Genomic DNA, 18926 nt, shown 5'->3' with positions numbered 1-18926 from the left:
ATATGTTTTGGCATGTGAAATGTTTCTATTTACATTTTAGTATGTAAAATGTTTATCTTTCTATCCTAATCCCATCATTTAAACCAAACCTCCGGTTTTATTCTGAACCGGATTTACCCCCTTTTCTTATGGATAGCTTACTTAAAAAAAAAATCACTTGAGTTACCGGCCTTACGTGTGCCACCTCATGTGCTGGCATGTTAGACACGAATGCCCTCACAGGTTCAGTCACACTGACCCCCTCACACTCTAAATCCCGCTCTCCCTGCTAGGAAGGCGGGGAGTCGATCGGAGTGCTAAACGGGGGATCGGGACCAAGCCTGAGCCTTCAGTGCGATTGAAATCGCAAGAGGGACGGCTACAACACACATAACCCATTAGGGGAAAGGGCTTTAGGAGGTGGCCACGCACGCCCAATACGTACGTGGCCGCCATTTTAGACGATTGAGAAAATACAGCAGTCCCCAATACATCCTCCATTTTCCAAGGTTGTGAATAAGTAGGATGACAGTTACCGGCTCAATCCCCCGAGCTCTGTTATCTGTTTACTATTAAACGAACAGCTGATTTCTCGACTCGTCCCTCAAGCTAGGAAGGAAAAGAGCACAAAAAACCTATTTAAGATACAAAAAAAAAACAATTTAAGATCAATTAAGGATACCCATACCTTACATTACAAATTGGTTATTTAGCTAATCCTCCCCATTTATAAAATAGTTATTTTAAGTAACTTTACCCCTGTCAACAATATGTCTACACCCCCCTCAAGTAAATATTGAGGATAAATTGGAGGGACTAGTTAATAAGGCACTAGACAAGGTTTTGGGTTCCCTTGATGAAACTATTAATAAAATAATTGAATCTATCTCCAATAAAGCACTGTCATCTACTGGTGGCCAAGAAGGGGCAAGTAAGGCTCCAATAAAGAGGACTTCTGGAGGAAATCTACCTAAAGGGGCAAAGAAAAGTAAAACCTCCAACCCCTCATCTTGCTCTCTAAGTGGTGACAAGAACGGTGCCTCGGGCACCCCAGATGGGCAAGAGAAAGGACCTGAGCTCCCTATCGCCATCAACAGTGATGATAATTTCAAACCAGAAATTGAGCTTTCTTGCTCTTCTGAGTTCGACACTGATGTCGAAGTAACAGGAATGGGAAGCTCTGAAGAGGCATCTAAGGCCTGTGGATCCGTTTGGAGCTGAGATGTTCGATCCATTGATAATTCAACACCCATTAGCACCAGAGTGGATACCATCACAACATGTGGCGGACCACCTCTCTTTTTGGTTGAGGAAGGAAATTCCAAAGGAAGTTAGGTCCACACTGCATTCCCAATGCCCCCGACCATCCCTACCCGACAAAGTGGCTATGACTCCCGAATTAGACCATAAGGCCAAAAATGCAAAAGATCCTAAGAAAGGCATGGATAAGGGGCTGTAGTCCTGTAAGGACTGCCTCCTTGATAGTATAGGCCCCCTTACAAAACCTTTGGAATGGCAAAGTCAGCCTACCTAGGGGAAACCCCAACCGACCCAAAGGAACTTAGAGAATTGGTTCAAAGGGCAATTTGCCTCATAGGCAATGTCAACACCGTGATCTTCACGGAGAGAAGGAAAGGGGTTCTACTTAAAATCAACCCTAAGCTAATTGAGTTAGCCAACAAAGATGGAGGGCCTAATTCCCAGGGTCTACTATTTGGTGAAGACTTCATTAAGGAAATGGCGAAATACGTTGGAGTGTTCAGCTCCATTCACAAGTCGCAGAAAGAAATTAAAAAGGTGTTGCACGATAGAGATTTTGGTAGGGCCGGGAGAATGCGGGGTCGATTCCCCGGCCGTGGATTACCTCCCTCCAGACCCTTCCTGGGCAGTGATGGAAAATTCCAACATACCTACGGCACAAAGCAACATTTCTACCCACAAAGGCAGAGGAACTGTGGAAGACCCTTCAGAGGCAATCGGAGACAGCGCTCCTTTTCCTCAGGCAGGAACCTCGAAAGACATTTCAGATACCCCTTTCTGTTAAAAAAGAAGAACAAGGAACAAAGACCAGTTATAAATCTCAAGGATTTAAATCAATGGGTAATCTTCCACCACTTCAAAATGGAAGAGATCCATCTGTTAAGGGACGTTCTAAGGAAAGGGGACTGGCTGACAAGACTAGACCTGAAAGATGCCTATCTGACAATCCCAATTTGGGGACCACACCAGAAATTCCTCCAATTCATGTGGGAGGGAAAAGTATACAAACAACAAAAAAGGAGCTTTTCCAGAAAGGATTACTGCTTTGTATTAGCTTGAAAAGGAAAAAAATCCTTTTTAAAAAGAACCCTCACTCACCAGCCTAGTTGGTGACATGCTTCATCATAGGGTTCCCACCCGAGGGGCTGAATGCCTCCCGAGTCTGCTGCGACATCTGAATACAGCGGAGCGGGGTTTTTTTGTGTGAAAAGTGAAAAGTGAATTAAGATGGTCTCTATACACCCAGAAATGTTAATGGCGGGGTCATAGGACAAGATTAAAAACATAAGTGGATGTCCTCTATGGTGTAAATACCCATAGACATCCATGGGTTTTAGTGACAAGGTCTACATGTTTCAGCCTTCTCATGCGTAGTCGCAAGGCTTTCTTAAGGACCAGTGAAAGTAGTGTGTGCACTCGCTAAGGTGCACACTTGTTAGGCAAGCCTGACCACCAATTTACGGTTCTGCTCGTGCTTTTTGATTTCTGAAAGACAAGACACTGCATGAGGTTAAATACGTTCAATTCCACTCACGCAATACTTTGCACTATTACCACTCATCAGCGTAAATGGTGAGAAATAATGATCCATGTGCCTGGATCTCAGTGATTGTATCTCATCACCCGTGTCACTCAGTTTGCGTGACGGGCACTCATGGATTCAAGTTGCCCTTCTCAATCATACGACAAGCGCATGCTTATCTACACACCAGTGTGACAGTGCCGTGAGGTGTTCGTGCTGGTTCTGGTGGGGTATTTTTTGAAAAGTGAATAAGTGTTCTAAATTCACTTTTTAACAAGGGAGGGTCCGTTAATCTCGGGCTCCTCTGTCGTTAGTCAATAGACTTATGTGATCAATAAAAACAGAAAAGGTGATTCCTGTTTATTTTATAAAAAACATAGTGCAGGCTATGTTAAGTTAACAAACATGGCGGAGACCAAAAGGTATATAAGCTTACTTATAAAGCCAGTATGCGGAACCTCATAGATCCTGCAGGGGGGGTGTTGCCTATTGTCAAACCCTGGGAGTAAAGGAGTAAAGGTATCACACAAGCCTAGAGCATACAAAGAGAAATGGAGTATAAATATTGGGGCCCAGACCCCAGAACTTTAGAACTCACTTGGATCAAGGAACCTGCCAAGAAGAAGATCTGGGGAAGCTGTGAGGAGAGACTACCACTTTGCTGTGTGTTTTGCTGTGTTGGCCTGCAGTGGCTGAATCTGTTTTGGGCAGAGAAAGGACTGGACTAAACTTTAAGTAAACATTTTCTGCTGAGTGTATCCAAGGTCTTGAAGTAGAGTTTGCCCCCTGTTCAAGAAGTTCCAGGAACAGCGAAGACTTCAACTTCCTCTGGGTACCACCTCTGGGAACGTGCATTCCAGTTGCCACTAACGGAAACTGCATTCTGAGACAGTAACCGACACCGCTGCCAGCTCTGTGATCTGAACACAGCACAGAGGGCACCACCACACTTCTCACCGCAACCCTGGTCTCACAGACGAGGACCGCCGCCACTGAGCTGCTGCTTGCACCGTGACCTGTGGGCACTGCACTCCGCACCACCTCAGTTCACTCCACCGCCCTGATCTCACCTACGATGACACTGCAAGCTGACATCGCCACCACTGCCTGCACCATGGTTTGGGGCACCGCTCCTAAGTCACATGACACACCACCCCGTCCCACACCGCAGTCTGGGCCCACCGATGCCAGCTCCCATCGACTGGCACCACTCGTAAGTCACACAACACACCCCCCCATCCTACACCGCAGTCTGAGCCCACCGATGCCAGCTCCCATCGACCGGCACTGCTGCCTGCACCGTGACCTGTCAGCACCGAAACGAGCACCACACTACTTCGCACCGCTGCCCTGGTCTCACCTACGACGCTGGACAACCGTCACCGAGCTGCTGCCTGCACTGCGACCTGAGGGTATCACATGCTGCACCACTCCACTTCACACCGCAACCTCGATGGATGCTGGGACCGGCCCGCATCGATGCAGTCGACCAGAACCAAAGGTACTGTTTACAAGGCTTCTGATACCGATGCCGGTCCGCACCTACACGGTCGACCGAAACTGTTGGATTTGATTGTTTTCAGAGCAGCGATAGCACCGGGTGGAGCTACCGACTTCAAGAAACTGCATTTTTAATGTTATGCTTGCAAAGTGCATATTTTGATTATTGTATGTTGGATTTTTGTCGTTTTGGTCTTGTTTGGTTTAGATTACCTATTTCATTTCTAAACTGGTGTGGTGTCCATTTGTAGTGTTTTCACTGTATTATTGTATGTGTGCACAAATGCTTTACACAGTGCCTCTGAGATAAGCCTGTCTGCTCATACCAAGCTACCAAGGGGTTGTCTAAGGGCATAACTCCCTTACCCTGACTAGAAGCAAAGGTCCCAAAAGGTGTAAACCATTTCCAACTACAGACTTCCATTTCTAACAACCTTCAAACAGGTGCGTCGTGCACAAACAGGGAAATTGCGTCCTGTTATTTTGAATGTGGTGCCATCAGGGCAGCCATGATTATGTGCTGCCCTGGAGGCATTACATTCAATTGAAATACAGAGCGGCTGCTTCAAAGTCGCTTCATGTTTCACAGGACAGGTGGCAACCAGACTACAAAGGGATGGCTGGTGGGTCCATGGGACCCCTTTCATCCCTCCAGAGGACTGCCCTCGGGGGGTGCACTGACAGTGTTCCACCTTTTTGTGGTGCACTTTCAGTGCGCTTCCTGAAAGCTTTTTTGCCTTTAAGCACATAATTTGGCATGGGTGCAAAGGCAAAGAGATTCCCTCGTTTGCATGGGGCCACGCCCCCATGCAAGGAAGGGAACGACCTCTAGAGGCAGCACTGGCGCTAAATTTCCACTAGTGCCATCAGTATTACAGAAGGGGGTCACACACATGTCGATTACTCCTTTTGGAATACCAAAGTGCCTTGGGGAATAGAAAGTGGGCGTACATGCATGTTGCACCCTGGGGCACTTTCTGTAATACGGCCCATCTGGTAAAATTAATTCCGGCTCACCAGAATCTCCATTGAGAAGCCAAGCCAACTCATAATGACAGCCTGGTTTTCAAATCGATGGAGTGAACGTTTACAGATTTTTCTGAACTTTTACTTACAAAGGCAGTGTTTAAGATGCATTGAGCACTACCTTATCATTCATTTTGGATTGGGGGTGTCCATAAATGTCCAGGAGGGCCAGATCCATGCCAGGTTTTACGGATATTCATACAAGGTGCATTTACATACAATTCAACTACGTGTCTATTAGTTGCATGGACTGGGTATTGGCTAAAGATCTTGCCTGTATCCGTTCCCCCTTGGCCGATCTTGCACACTGCCTGGATTCTATGTTACTCACTGTGAAACACATCTAACCTTGTTGCAACTAATACTCTTGTTCTCCAGTCCAGGCCTGCTCTTTGTTCACCCACGATCAGAAAATGGAGCGGCAAGGCCTACTTCGTGTGCAACAAATATGTGTGATTAAGTTAGAAGTAATGATAATTTAAATGTTGATACAAGTCTCTAATCCAAAAAAAGACATGCTGATAATGTTCTAAGAGTCCCATAGGTTATTTTTTAAGCTGCGCGGATAAATATTGAGCACTTTTTCAAATGTGAAAACATAGCTTTCTGAGCGGAACAGTCTTCAGGAATTTAAGTCAGGAAGCAGTATTAAATTTGAACCAGTGAATGATGGTGGGGGCCACCGACAGTTGTTTTCGGGGACTGGCACTTGTTTTTAATCTTCAAACATTTACCGAGCGCAACAGAAGGAAAAGCGCATACAGTGGAAGAAGGAAGAAGAGAAAGTCGGAAAAACTGTCGCAAAGAGAGAAAACAGAAACCCACAAGAGTGGGGCAAAGAGATATGGCCTGTGTACAGTGGATTAAAGAGGCCAGGGGTGGGTTCAAGACTAGGCAGGCTTGGTATTTGACACATTGAACATTTAACGGTGCCTGCCATGGGCTTCTCAGCAGAATGTTATATTATGTTGTGTTATATGTTGTTTTGTGTCATATGTTGTTTTGTGTTATGTGTGTTGTTGTACTGTGATGTGTGTTGTTGTGTATTGTGTTTGTTGCAATGTTTTATGTATGTTGTGTTGTGTGTTGTGTTATGTGTGTAGTTGTGTTATGTGTGTGGGTTATTGTGCTATGTTATGAAGATTTGCATGCTGCAACTAACCAACTGTATCCAGCCATTGGAGCAGGCATGTAGGTGTAAGACAATGTATGTTGGGCATCAGACCTCGCAGAGTTATTCGAAGAGCTAGGTTTTAAGCTTCTCCAGCTTTTAATCTTTCATAGATTCACATGCTTGAATCTTTCCTGTTGTCATTGTGGGAGTCCCACAGTTCATTAAAACAAGCAGTACTATAAAAAGTACATTAGGTAGCATACAGAAAGCAGGTGAATTTGTTAACCAATTCACATAAATCTTAATAGACCCAAACTCCAGCCAATCAGAGGCAAGACCCTAGAACACTTCTCCCCAGCAGAGCCACCATACCTCAGATTTCTAACCACACGTCGTGTGTGAGTCTCCCTAAGCTCTACTCGGTTGGTTACAATTGATGAACATTTGACCCTCTTTTTCCTCTCAAGGAATATAGCTTTGGACTAAGCTCTACGATACTGTGTTTCTTCATCTACATTACCTTTCAAAATGTCAGAAGGATCTAAGAAAAGACTCTCTAGACCTTGCAGATCTTGTGGAAAGGCAAGGCTTTTTTCTGAGGATCTTCATAAGGACCGCCTATACTGTTTACATCCCAAACAAACACTGCAGAACATTTTCTGCCAAAACTCTTAAGGACAGAGAAACTAGATTATTACTATGGCTCCAGAGGAAAAAGTCCAGAGCTGAATCTGGTTTAGAAGATTAGGAAGGTTCTGAGTCGCTCTCCACCTGAGCGAAAATGCAAAAATGAGGGCTCTAGCTCATCTCAAAAGGACCCTAAAAGAGTGAAGGTTGTTGAAAAACCATCCACATCTGGCAAATCAGCCTCTAAAGATTCCTTTGCAGGTTCTGGTCAGAAGAAACCATCTACTTCATCTTGTTCTGTGCTTGTCACTCCTCGAGAGCAGCGTCGTGAACGTAACAGCCAGAGACGGCTTTTCCTCTTACAACAGTGATGGCGGTCACTCCAACCACGCAACGACAACTACAATGGCATCGTCGATGAGAGGTGTGATGATGACCACCTCGTCGAAGACCATGACGACGGTCCTACCGTCAATGACTTCATTGATGACCTCGTTGACCCATTCCATCGACAACCGTGTCCTAATCACCATCGATGAGACCAGTGTCGACAATCATTACCATTAAGAAGAGGATTTCTTCGTTGATGACCTTGTTGACGAGCCCCTCCACAAGACCGAAAAAAGAGACATTGTTTGCTGAGAGTGCATATGCACAGCTTGGGCCAGACCTGATGGTACTCAGCAAGGTATCCCCGCTCCCCCCAACCCACCTTCATGACACAGAGGAGCTAGGAGATGAGAGGCTTTTTGGACATGCTTACAGCCCATCACAGTTAAGGGTGAAGTGCCATGAAACTGATAAGGACAATTCAAGTTATATTGAAGGAGATTTTTCATTCATGGCTCACCAGTAGCCCAAATCTCATAGATATGACTATTCCCAAGAGCATTATCCCTACGAGGAAGGTTATGATGAACCACAAGCATCAAGAGGAGATACCATAGCAGTGCCCATCTCACTGGTTACAGATCTGAGGCACATTCTCAATGATTATTACAAGTATTTTCCTGAAACGCATGCACTGGTCTCTCTCACTCCGGAACGTTCTGAGGCACCTGTTACAGCACCATTGTCTGCGACTCCTGTGCTTCTGTAAACACAAGAGGTTAGAGCTGCCATTCCTACCATCACCATAAGGGATGCTTACATTTACCGTGATCCAGATGATCAGCCGGAGGAAGGAGAGTTGATTAAGGACCTGGATCTATCAGGTCGGGAGTGGGATGACTATATTGCACCATCTTCACCATCACCTTCACCATCCCCAGCTAGTTCTCCTACTGAGGATATTGGGGGTTCCATAAGTTGATGGAACGTGCTTCAAAGAGATTTGATTTGTCTCTCCCTATAAAGCAATCAGAATGTTTCCTATATGATTTTAAGGACTCTGCACGAAAGTCTGTGAGGTCGATCCCTATAGTAAGCTACATATGGGAAGAAGGCTTAAAATAATGAAAAACCCAGCTTCAGTCACAGCAGTGGTTCCTAGAATGGACAAAAAGAATAAGGCCCCTAATTCTTCTCCAGGATGCCTGATCGGCTTGTGGCCTTCCACTATTCACTTTTGGGTAATTTCTTTTTACTTTTTGGTTAAGCACTCCATTAGACTGCATGTATTTTCCAGCTCTTTATCTCTTTTGCTCTCACCTGCTGCGTGTTGCACTCTACTGTGTGCTTCTCCCCTCACCCTAATGTGCTTCCGCTCCACCCACTGTGCTCCATGTTGCTTTCTCGCTCATATTGCTATCTCCTTCCCCGGCTTAAAGTTTAACTTATCTGCTCGCCCACTAACTGTCCACTTAAGAGCTCCTCCGTTTCCTCTCCATCCTGCGGTAAACCTACATATATTTTTGGGGGGGCAGGGAGAGGCAGCACATTGCTACTCACTCTCCCCTTTAGTAATTCAGTGCACTTAAAATTAATTTTTTTATTGACTGGCCTGATTGGCTCTCACCAGCTAGGACTGGTCAACAAAAAGTAAAAGAAAATTGCAGCCACGTTGTTCTGTAGGCACACACATTTGTGGTGACATAAGCGTTATGCCTACCAATGACACAGCCTCCAACACTGGCCTTGTCACTGGGTCATTTGCTGATTTTTAAGGGCTTTTTACTGATTATATACAATGTTGATAAAAAGCACTGACGGAGTCATTTTGACCCACAGGCGAGACCTATTTACTTTACCAATGCTTATTTCCCTACGTCTTGGGTTTCATTGAAGTCTTCTGAATGAATATTGAGATTCTCTGAGAGAAGCTTGCAATTTTGGTACTTCTAAATGCTATGTTATACTTAAAGGTTAAATACGAATATTAGTAATGAAATTATGCATTATCACTTTAGAGAAAAAGGAAAATTACAATTTCTTCTAAGAATTGTTTCAAGGATCTGAGGAGATTTGCCTTTTTTTGGGTCAATTATTCTCAGAATGCAAAAGTCCCAAGTTAAAAAATATGGGGAAACAAAAACATTTAAAACACAAAATTGGAAAGGGAACAGGTAGATACTTATTCATCTTTATTAAGAACATGGCATAGTTTAAGACAAGGGTTCGTTTTGAAAGGAAAGGGTAAGTAAGGTAAATGGAAGGCTGGTATGGGACCCTCGCCATTAAACAAACAAGAAGAGCAGCACAAGGTAGGCTAAATTGTTAAATTAAGAGAGGAGTGAGATAATCCCAAAAATTCAGCAACGAAAAAGATGAAAAGGAAATCTGAGATTAATATCAAATTTCCTGAAATAAAATGAGGTAATTGACAAAATGACACTTATAATTATAGGTGGGTAATAGTGAATAACGGGGATGTTTTCCACTCATAGGTTCCAAGTGGCATCAAATAGACAACAAGACGAGATAATAAGAGAGAAGCTCTTGCTGTTTATAATATTACTCAGCTATGTATGACCCCCAAAATCATCTGGCCCGGATTCCAACTGCTACCCAGTGGAATAATGGGGGAACCATACATAGCATGGCATATCCACCCTCTTCTAAATAAAAAAAAATGGCAATCTGCCACCCTACTCCAAGGTCTTCTGTGCATTTCCTCCTTTTCCCTCCCAAAGCTGTGCTCACCGCTCTCCATCGTAGCAGAGAGCACTGCCCTGACAGGCCTCAAAGAGAAACCTGAAATTCCCTTATGAGGAATCAACAGTGGGAAGCACATTTTGTTAACCACTTTTTATACGTCAAAGTAGTAAAATTTAGATTTTGAATCTGATGTTCAAGCCAGTGGTGCTCAGTGAGAGACATAACATATATAATTAGAGATGGGCAATTGTGAATAAAGGGATGTTTTTCACTGAGAGGGTTCTGAGAGACATCATAAAAGACAATTCAGAACGGCTATGTGTACACAGCTCCCATCGTTCACCGTTACCCATCTGCAGCTCCGTGTTATATATGTGTTCCAAATCCGTCCACTATTGAGAACAGACTTTTTATACAAATAAACATGGACTGACGGATGATGGCTCCAGGTCTCAGTATTGTGATATCACGGCAGTGCGAAATCAGCATTAGTAAGTTTTACTACTGTGACGTAACTGCAGTTGAGAACAGCACTTTGAAAAGCATGCTCACAATAATGGATGGCTATGGGTCCCGTACATAACAATAACAATAACAACAGGAGTCGGATATTACTCACTTGTGACATTTGCACACCACTAATTACTATGGGCTGATTCACAAAAGTATGTATGAGTAGAGGAAGCATTTATGAAGTACTACAGTAGTACTACAGGTATAATGATTTACATACGTACTCTCATACTTTTCCAAATGGGCACCAAATCGTCCAACTCCTTATCAGTAAAAGTGCAATGAGAGCACATTCCTTTCTCTTTCTACTAATTGCATATAGGTAATCCCTGACTATTCCCATTTCAGATGTTTTGGGGCCCATTCACCAAGACATGTAAGAATAAGTATAAGTAAAAGATTACTATAGGAATACTTCTTCCATTCCTCAAACTGCCTTTTTGAATAGGCCTCTGACTTGCTATCAAAATCAGCCATTCTCACTAACTCAACAGGCAAATTACTTCACTTTTACTAAATAAGAGTCATTGCATTACAAATGTGGAAGTTGCGAATGTCAAGGCCTTACTGCCACTTACAACCAACTGTGTTAATAAAGTAAAGAAAGTTAGTGTCACCAAGTGATGTAAAGAAAAAGCATTGACTGATGCTTGCAAAGGTTTGTAAATGTCAATCATGCTAGGTGCACCATTGATATAAAAAGAGTGATAGGAAGAGTGGGTGGTGGTGGCGGGTGGGATGGCGCTGAGGGGGTCAGTGCCTCCCTACTGGCTCCAGCTTTCACTAAACCGTAGTGTCACCCGATTTGAAGAAAATACAATTGCACTCATAATATTAATTGAGTTATTTTGTTAAAATAGTTGCTGCTAAAAATGTTTTCTGTACGTAGACTTGGACATAATTGAGTTTGATGGATTAGGTGGTCTGTGTACGTCCAGGATTGACAGGTCCATAACAAATTCTCAGAGTAACCACTGACAGCGTAAAGGAGGTCCACAATATTAACTCACAGTTTTACAAAGGGGTCAGAGTAGCCGTTGGCATCCATAGCTGCTAAGTGAACACAGCGTACGACTCCAATAATGAGGCCTCCCTGCTGTGTGCTGTACATGAGTGACAGGAGAATCTTCCCGCGTTCCTCCACATCGCCACCACGGTCCGCCGTCTGTGGAAAGAAGGATACTAATGAGGAACGAGAAGGGAAATCGCAAGCTCGTGAGGTGCAAGGCATCCACAATGTGCTGAAACCAGATGCATGAGCTTCACACACTGTATCATTCAAATCATATGTTAAGCAGGTACCATTCATTCAAGATTAAAACCAAATACATATTTATGGAGGAAATGCAAAGTATAGGAAATTTAACTGATAATTCCGTAATCAATTTTGTTTTGTTTTAAGCAATTTGGAGAAGGTAAAGAATTGAGGAGTGTAGTATTCAGCAGGATCCCTAAGTCAATGCAGGTACAATATTTGGAGGCACACTTTAGCCCATATTCAGAATTTGTATCTTGTTACTACTAAAAAAGAGGTAATTGGTCAAGTCCTTGAGTCACTGCTGACATCTAAAAATCATGAGCTAAAATTCCAGTAAGGGCACCACAGCCTTTTGTTTTTGTGAGGTCGGTAAGCTAAGTACATGAAACTGGGCCAGATGTATCCAGGCCGTTTGCGACCGGAAAATGCATTTTGGTATATATTATTCCCAAATTGCGATTCAGTAACATGTTACCGAAACACAGTTTGGAATTGTGAAGGCATACCAATTTGGTTTTCGAAAGGGGCGTATTTAGGGCATCCCTTCTTAATATCGAATCGCAGTGGTATGCAAGAATGTTTAGCAACCGAAATGTGGCCGCTAAACATTCACATTTTACCAACTACTTCGTCCCCAAGAGACCCCTTCCCCTTTGTGAATGTTTGTAAAAAAAAAAAAAAAAAAAAATTATTTTCTTTTTTAAATGCAACCCATTTTCCGTTAAGTAGAATAGGCTGCATTTAAAAAAAAATGATTGCTTTATTTAAAAGCAATCACAGACATGGTGGTCTGCTGACCCCAGCAGGCCACCATCCCTGTGATTGTAGGCATTCCTAATGGGTAGCAAATTGTGACCTACCTCATTAATATTCATGAGGTAGGTCAACTTGTGACCCACTCAAATCACTAAATGAAACTCTATTAGAATCGCAATTAGGTAATCGCTATTCCCAATATTGATACATCTGGCCCTATGTTTTTTACTGTACAGGCAGTGCAATATGTCATACGTTTTAAATAATTTGGCTACATACAGGATGGAATGTATTTCTATCTTTCATAGAAAGCAATAGCTCTCACCGACGAGACCCCTTCTCAATGAGTTCATTTCCTCCATTCCTCTACTGTGGCAAAGACAAGAAGGTTATCACGAAACATGGTAAATATCATGGGTTCGAACCTGATGACCAGTTGTTTTTCAGATCTTCCAATCATAAAAAGAGGAGTGAGAGGTCTGTGCAGGTCCAAAACACCCAACAGTCCTTAGAGGTTAACATGTGTCATTTCACTCTATTTTAAAGCATCTATAACACTGAACTATCCTTTGTAGACATAACAAACATGTATTAGACATTCAGGTGTATAATAGTAATGAATTAATTATGGAATCCATTGGGACATGGTGATATTTGGTCACACCTTTTAAAGTGGGCTTTGCACTAAGCTTATCGAACACAAATCACTATAACTGATGATTACAGCTTTTAAGCTATGCCCTGCTGGCCTCTGCTAGAGTGAATCCCTGATCTCCAAGAGGTGTCTCTCCAGGTCCTAGACCCCTGTCTGGCATAAGAGTGAACTACTCTCCAAGAAAAGGAAAAGTCCTGAAGTTTTGGGCTCTAAGTGACCCATAACAGGTGCATTTGTGCCAAGTCTCTACTGCCTATGTCGCCAGTCAACTTGAAGTTCTGATGTACCTGACTTTGCCTTACAGCAACCACCAGCGACAATCAGCTAAGTATGATCTGCACTTCAAACTACAGCAACGACAGCCCACGGTGACCGCCAACACGAAACTCAGCAACAACCATTCACAATGCCTAACCCGCTCTTCGTGCTACAGCTATGACAGTACATGCCACCTGGCCTGGTCTTCACACTACAATGACGACCATAAGCGATGCTCACCCTGCTCCTCGCGGTCTCCTCCACGGGGAAATGAACTTTTTACTCCGGACATTGTAAAGGTACCTTTTTCAGCGGGATTAACCTGGTCCCTGTATCTGGCCTGTGCTCCATCGCAGCCAGCCTGAACTTGTGACTTTCCCCGGGTCTAGCACGAATAAATAACCACAGGTGGCGCGTTGGGCTTATAGGCACTATTTCTACCTAAAACTTTAAAATTAAATATCTCCGGTTCTACTGATTGGATTTTTGTTGTTCTGGTATAATTTTATTTATTTAAATGTAATCTAGTTTAGGATTTTTCTCGAGTTGTGTTTTCATTTAATTACTGTTTGCGTGATGCATAAATACTTTACACATTACCTCTAAGTTAAGCCTGACTGCTTGTGCCAAGCTACCAGAGGGTTAAGCACAGGTTAATTTAATGACTTTTGTGCTTCACCCTGACAAGGACTATGGCTGCTGACTGAGTGGGGCTTCCAACCCCCTTCACCAATATCCTGATTGAGTTTTAGATCCTTGACTCTTTCCAGAGTGGAAAAGATCATAAAGGAGTTCATGAATGCCAAGTGAAATCAACTTTGTGGGTGTTCACAAGCTCTCAAGGCACACCATACATATGGAGTTTACTACTGCATAATTGTACAGAGTCATGGTGTATAATCATGCAATAGTAAATCCATTTGCCAGGTATCCTTTTGCGGAATACGTGCACATGGGAATGAAGCCATTTTCAGTTTAAAGTGCAGATTTAGGGATCTAAATAGCTTTGTGGTGAATTAGGCTCAAAGTGTAAAATCTGGAGCAATGAAACAGCTTGAACCTGCTTTCAGGCTCTACCCGAGGCTGTATTCATAACCTCTGAGAAACGGGTGGTAAGTGCACTGTTCAGCTACTAAACAGCAAGGCAGGCATAGCAACTGCCAGCTCAGATTGGAGTTCTTATATACACTGCATCTCATAAAGCTTTGATTGAAGAGGTTATGGGTTAAGGAACTGTAAAGTAGTGACTAGAATAGAATCAATGCAAAAAGTACCATCCCCAGATCACTGTCCCATAAAGGACACCAAAGAAATAAAAGGTAAGAGTAGGCCATGGAACAAGGACGGTAAGTGCTCTGCAGAAGAGCCCGCATTAAAGGAACAGGATTCAAACTTGTGACCCTGGGTCTCTGGGACTTACAGTTGCTCCTCTCACTACACTAATTGGCTACGCTGCCAGTCCCAGGGAGCCACACAGGGAAAGTGTCAATTCAGACAAGGCTCACACTTGAAAGAGCGGAAGAATGCCTTTTATAACTGCAAAGCTGGGATGTTCACACTTTATAATGCACCACAGAGAGGGGCAGAAGTTCAGGCGGTGATGAGCCTGTGATCTGAGGTGCTCGCTTACCTCATCTTCGTAGAGCGCCATGCCACGAGAGGACCCTGTGGTTCCAGCACGCTTCATCTGAAAATATAATCATAAAGGTGAACTTGGAACAGGAAGTTCAATTGACTGAATTAGCATCTCAATAAAAATTAAAAAAGGATTAACAGTGCATAGAAATTAAAGGGCAACACATTTCACTTGAGAATACAGGCACAGACCCAAGGTAAGAAATCCTTAGTGGTTACAAATTGAAATTTAACGTGCCTTGTTATTTTTTTCCCGCTGCACAGCCATAAATATACATTTTCCAAAGCAACAGAAATAAACATATTACAATTATGATTGCTGTTGTCTTCATTACAATTGCTATCATAGCCCTGTGAAAGCTCATATAATTATGACATTTTGAAAATGGCTCCATTCTAACTGTCTAATTCAGACGTGACTATTTTCTGGTTGTCTTGTATAATTGATGTTTGAATTCATCTGTACCTTGATATACGTCTATAATCCTGTATAGGATTGTCTCTTCTGAGCTCACCATCAGGGCCTCTAAATTGATAGGCTTAATTGTGGCACACACCTTTGGTGTCACCTGTGTCAGTTTGAAAATAACTTACAAAACAAAAGAGTCAAGGGGAATTTTGGACCAAGACATGCTTCAATTCACCAGGGATTGAAAACACAAAGAGAGATGCAGTCGTTCATGTATTGCTTGAGGTCAAAATCTAATGACTCAAGCAAACATCCAATAACTCAAGAATTGTTTTATTTTAGAACGAAAGCCCTCGCCCTGAAAGGCTGTTTTCCTCCTCTCTCTAATGCCCTTTTCACAACAGGGCAGGGAAGGTCTCTTTACTGGCATAGCGAGGGTCCCCAGCCCCTGAGATCTAAGGTGCATTGACAAGTGTGGCTTTGAATGGAAGCAGCTGTAACTAGAAGAAATGACTGCAGCAAAACTGCAGGACATAACAACAAAAATAGCTATGGAGGTAACAGGAGAACTCAGAGTAACTGCAGTAGGACTTTCAGGATATAACAGAAAAATCACTGACAGCATTGCAAGTGAAAGCAGAAAGTGTGACAGCTTGTGTGCTGAATGAGTGGTAGTAGCATTTGCATTTTCACTCACTCATCCACATGTACCCCCAGCCTAGTGTATTAATCACCGGCTTTAGACATCTGTTTAGAGCATACATGCCACTGATGCCTTAACTATACATGCTCTGTGAGCAGTAGACGTTTTCACTACTGCTCCTATGCAGTATCTGTTCTGCCAGGAAAGGAAACTTGCACTGCTGCTACCTTCTATGAAAATGAGAACCTTGCTTGCTGTTACCAAGCTGTACTGCTACTTGATTTGTATTGGCCATGTGAATGAGGAAAGCTTGCACTGCTGCCCAAGCTGTGTCATTGGTGTGAGAGTGGGAAGCTTGCACTATTATTGCTATGCTGTACCTGTTCTATGGCGATGGGAAGCTGCCGCATCTATTGCCCCAAAAGTGCTTTAAGCCTCACTAGTGGTATTGAAACATTATATAAATACCAAAGCAACACAATCTGCACCTGTTGTGTAAGGGTGATAGCTTGTCCAGATGATGCTCAAGTTGTACCTACTTGTGAGCTGGAGTTTTGTCTAGTGGAAGTTTTGACTAATCTAAGGTACAGTAGAGGGTAAATGTACCTGCTGCAAAGAATGTGTACCACACGGTAAACAGTGTTTACTTTGCATGCCAAACAACGCATGCCATAACAATGCGGTTGTTACAACGACCGCGTTGTATTTTTGCATACCGTTACAACACAAGTCGAAACAATGACTTGCGTTAGGGAGCAGAAGGTGTTGGATTTAAAATCCAACACCTTCCCTAGTGTCCGCACAGACTGGAGTTGGAATAGTAAATTATACTATTCCAACATCCAGCGCCCCCTAAAAGCAAGTCGTGGTTCCGACTTGCGTTGTAACGGTATGCGAAATAACAACGTGGTCGTTGAAACGACCGCGTTGTTATGGCATGCGTTGTAAACGCATGAGAAAAAAGGCCTATATTCATACCACACAGATCACATAAGGGTATTTTATATGCATAGCTCTGTGTGTTACTGCTTTTGTCACAGAGATCCTTTTGTTACTGTGAAATTCATAAATTACAATAGCAATCTATCACAGTGAGCTATGAACTGCATGAAAACTGTATGTTATAGGTTAGAAAGGTATGTTTTTCCAAGTGTTTCATTATCCTAATGTTACTAAAAAGGGTTTGTTTGGGTAGAAATAAATTCTTATTAGTAAATGTACCCATACCACTGTGTTACGTTTTGAATCCTTTCAATCCTGAGTCTATGATTCTCCATCCCAAGGACTCTTAAAAAATGCCTACACCTCGTAGTGCCCTTTGTCTTATGTAACATTTTCTATACACTGGCTTACACATGAATTATTCATTGTCTCTATGTATGCTCGATGTATAGTGTTCCAACACCATAATCTGGTCTAAGAGGCACTATAAAACAAATGAAATACATGTGAGAGAGGGGCTATGGAGAGATGAGGGGCACTGTTGGAGCGTGAAAGTGAGGGAACCATTGAAGGACCCCAGTAAAGATGGTTATATCCTGGTGCAGTGTAAGTCCATCATTTACTCAAAAAGCACATACAATAGAACATATAATGAAAAATGTGTTGTAGAATGTTGAGTATTGATGAATCTTAAGCACCTTTTTACTACACAAAGGAGAAACAATTGCCATTGTCAACGTTTATTTTAATGTAGAATGCAAATGAAAGAGTGAACCCTTACAAAGCATAGGAAGCAAGCTGACTTTACGAAAAGGACTAAACCACTATGTAAAATTCTAAAACATAGTTGCCAAAGAGGACTATATGATGCGATACACCTTCAACCAGTTGACTTCTTACTCAACAATACGTCATGTTTAGTTTTTGATTCCCATAGTGAGGGCATAAAGAGAAAAACTACATTCCCTCGAGTGGAACATGTCAGCTGCCTAGCTGATGGCATCACATCACTGAGCCGACTGGCAGCTTGTGCAAAGCACAGCAAAATTAGATGTGTGATTTATTAACTTTTATTGTCTTGAGACAATGTGGGGTTAAACAGTCCAGTGTGGGTCGAGGGGATGGCCTTTCAGCTGCAGATGCAAGTACCCATTTGTACTGGGCTGAAATTAACACTGCTCTAAAAGAAAAGAGCACGCTGAAATGACTTTATTGCCCAGAACAGTGAGAGTCCAGATGGGGTTTGGGCACTTGACATAACAGGATGGCACTTAAACATAACTGGAATGACAAGCTCTTGCCCGCCTCTGCCCCAGAAGCTTAACAGGTTAAATGAGACAAAGGAAAAGAAAACCAATGTGTAGGCACTTCTCGAGTACAGAATAAGCCTATGGTCTGATGCTATGCATAATGCATTTAAAACACCTCTGCTAAGTGCACTAACGTGCACAGGTGCAACACATGCCCCGCCAGAGGTTCCTGTGCCGCCTAGTTCTCGCTCAGCCTGTGACTGCTCATTAGGGCACAAGCTCTGTCCTGCAATGCACTTGTTTTACTACACAGAACGCACTACATACCAAGCTGCAACAAGGCGCGCAACACCCATTCGACTCAAAGGGCTTCAGCCCCCCCCCCCCCCGTCGTGTGTGGCAGGCCGGGATGAGACAGCTTCCCGGGCAGACACACAGCCACAGGTCTTTAAAAGACCATCTGCATGTTAATGAGGCCTCGCTGTTGTTTCACCCCTTCTAAGAGCCCCTGCAGCTCCACTCTGCCTATTGGTTAAAGATTCA

At 43.1% G+C, this 18926-nt stretch overlaps 1 protein-coding gene across 1 annotated transcript in view; it reads right to left on the bottom strand.

Annotated features, from left to right (window-relative positions):
* RPH3A (rabphilin 3A) overlaps nucleotides 1-18926 on the bottom strand; it is an 889811-nt gene that overhangs the window by 54779 nt on the left and 816106 nt on the right. Inside the window, exons 16-17 of the mRNA XM_085633027.1 lie at nucleotides 15135-15191; nucleotides 11588-11742 (exon numbers count right to left, since the gene is read on the bottom strand). Of these exons, the coding sequence (XP_085489153.1) occupies nucleotides 11588-11742; nucleotides 15135-15191 (212 nt within the window). The remainder of the gene's footprint in view (nucleotides 1-11587; nucleotides 11743-15134; nucleotides 15192-18926) is intronic.

This window comes from Triturus cristatus, chromosome 11 (genome assembly GCF_964204655.1).
Source record: "Triturus cristatus chromosome 11, aTriCri1.1, whole genome shotgun sequence".
In the NCBI taxonomy this organism is placed as follows: domain Eukaryota; kingdom Metazoa; phylum Chordata; class Amphibia; order Caudata; family Salamandridae; genus Triturus; species Triturus cristatus.
Note: the sequence above shows the minus strand (reverse complement) of the source record. Positions and strands in the feature narration are given on the sequence as shown.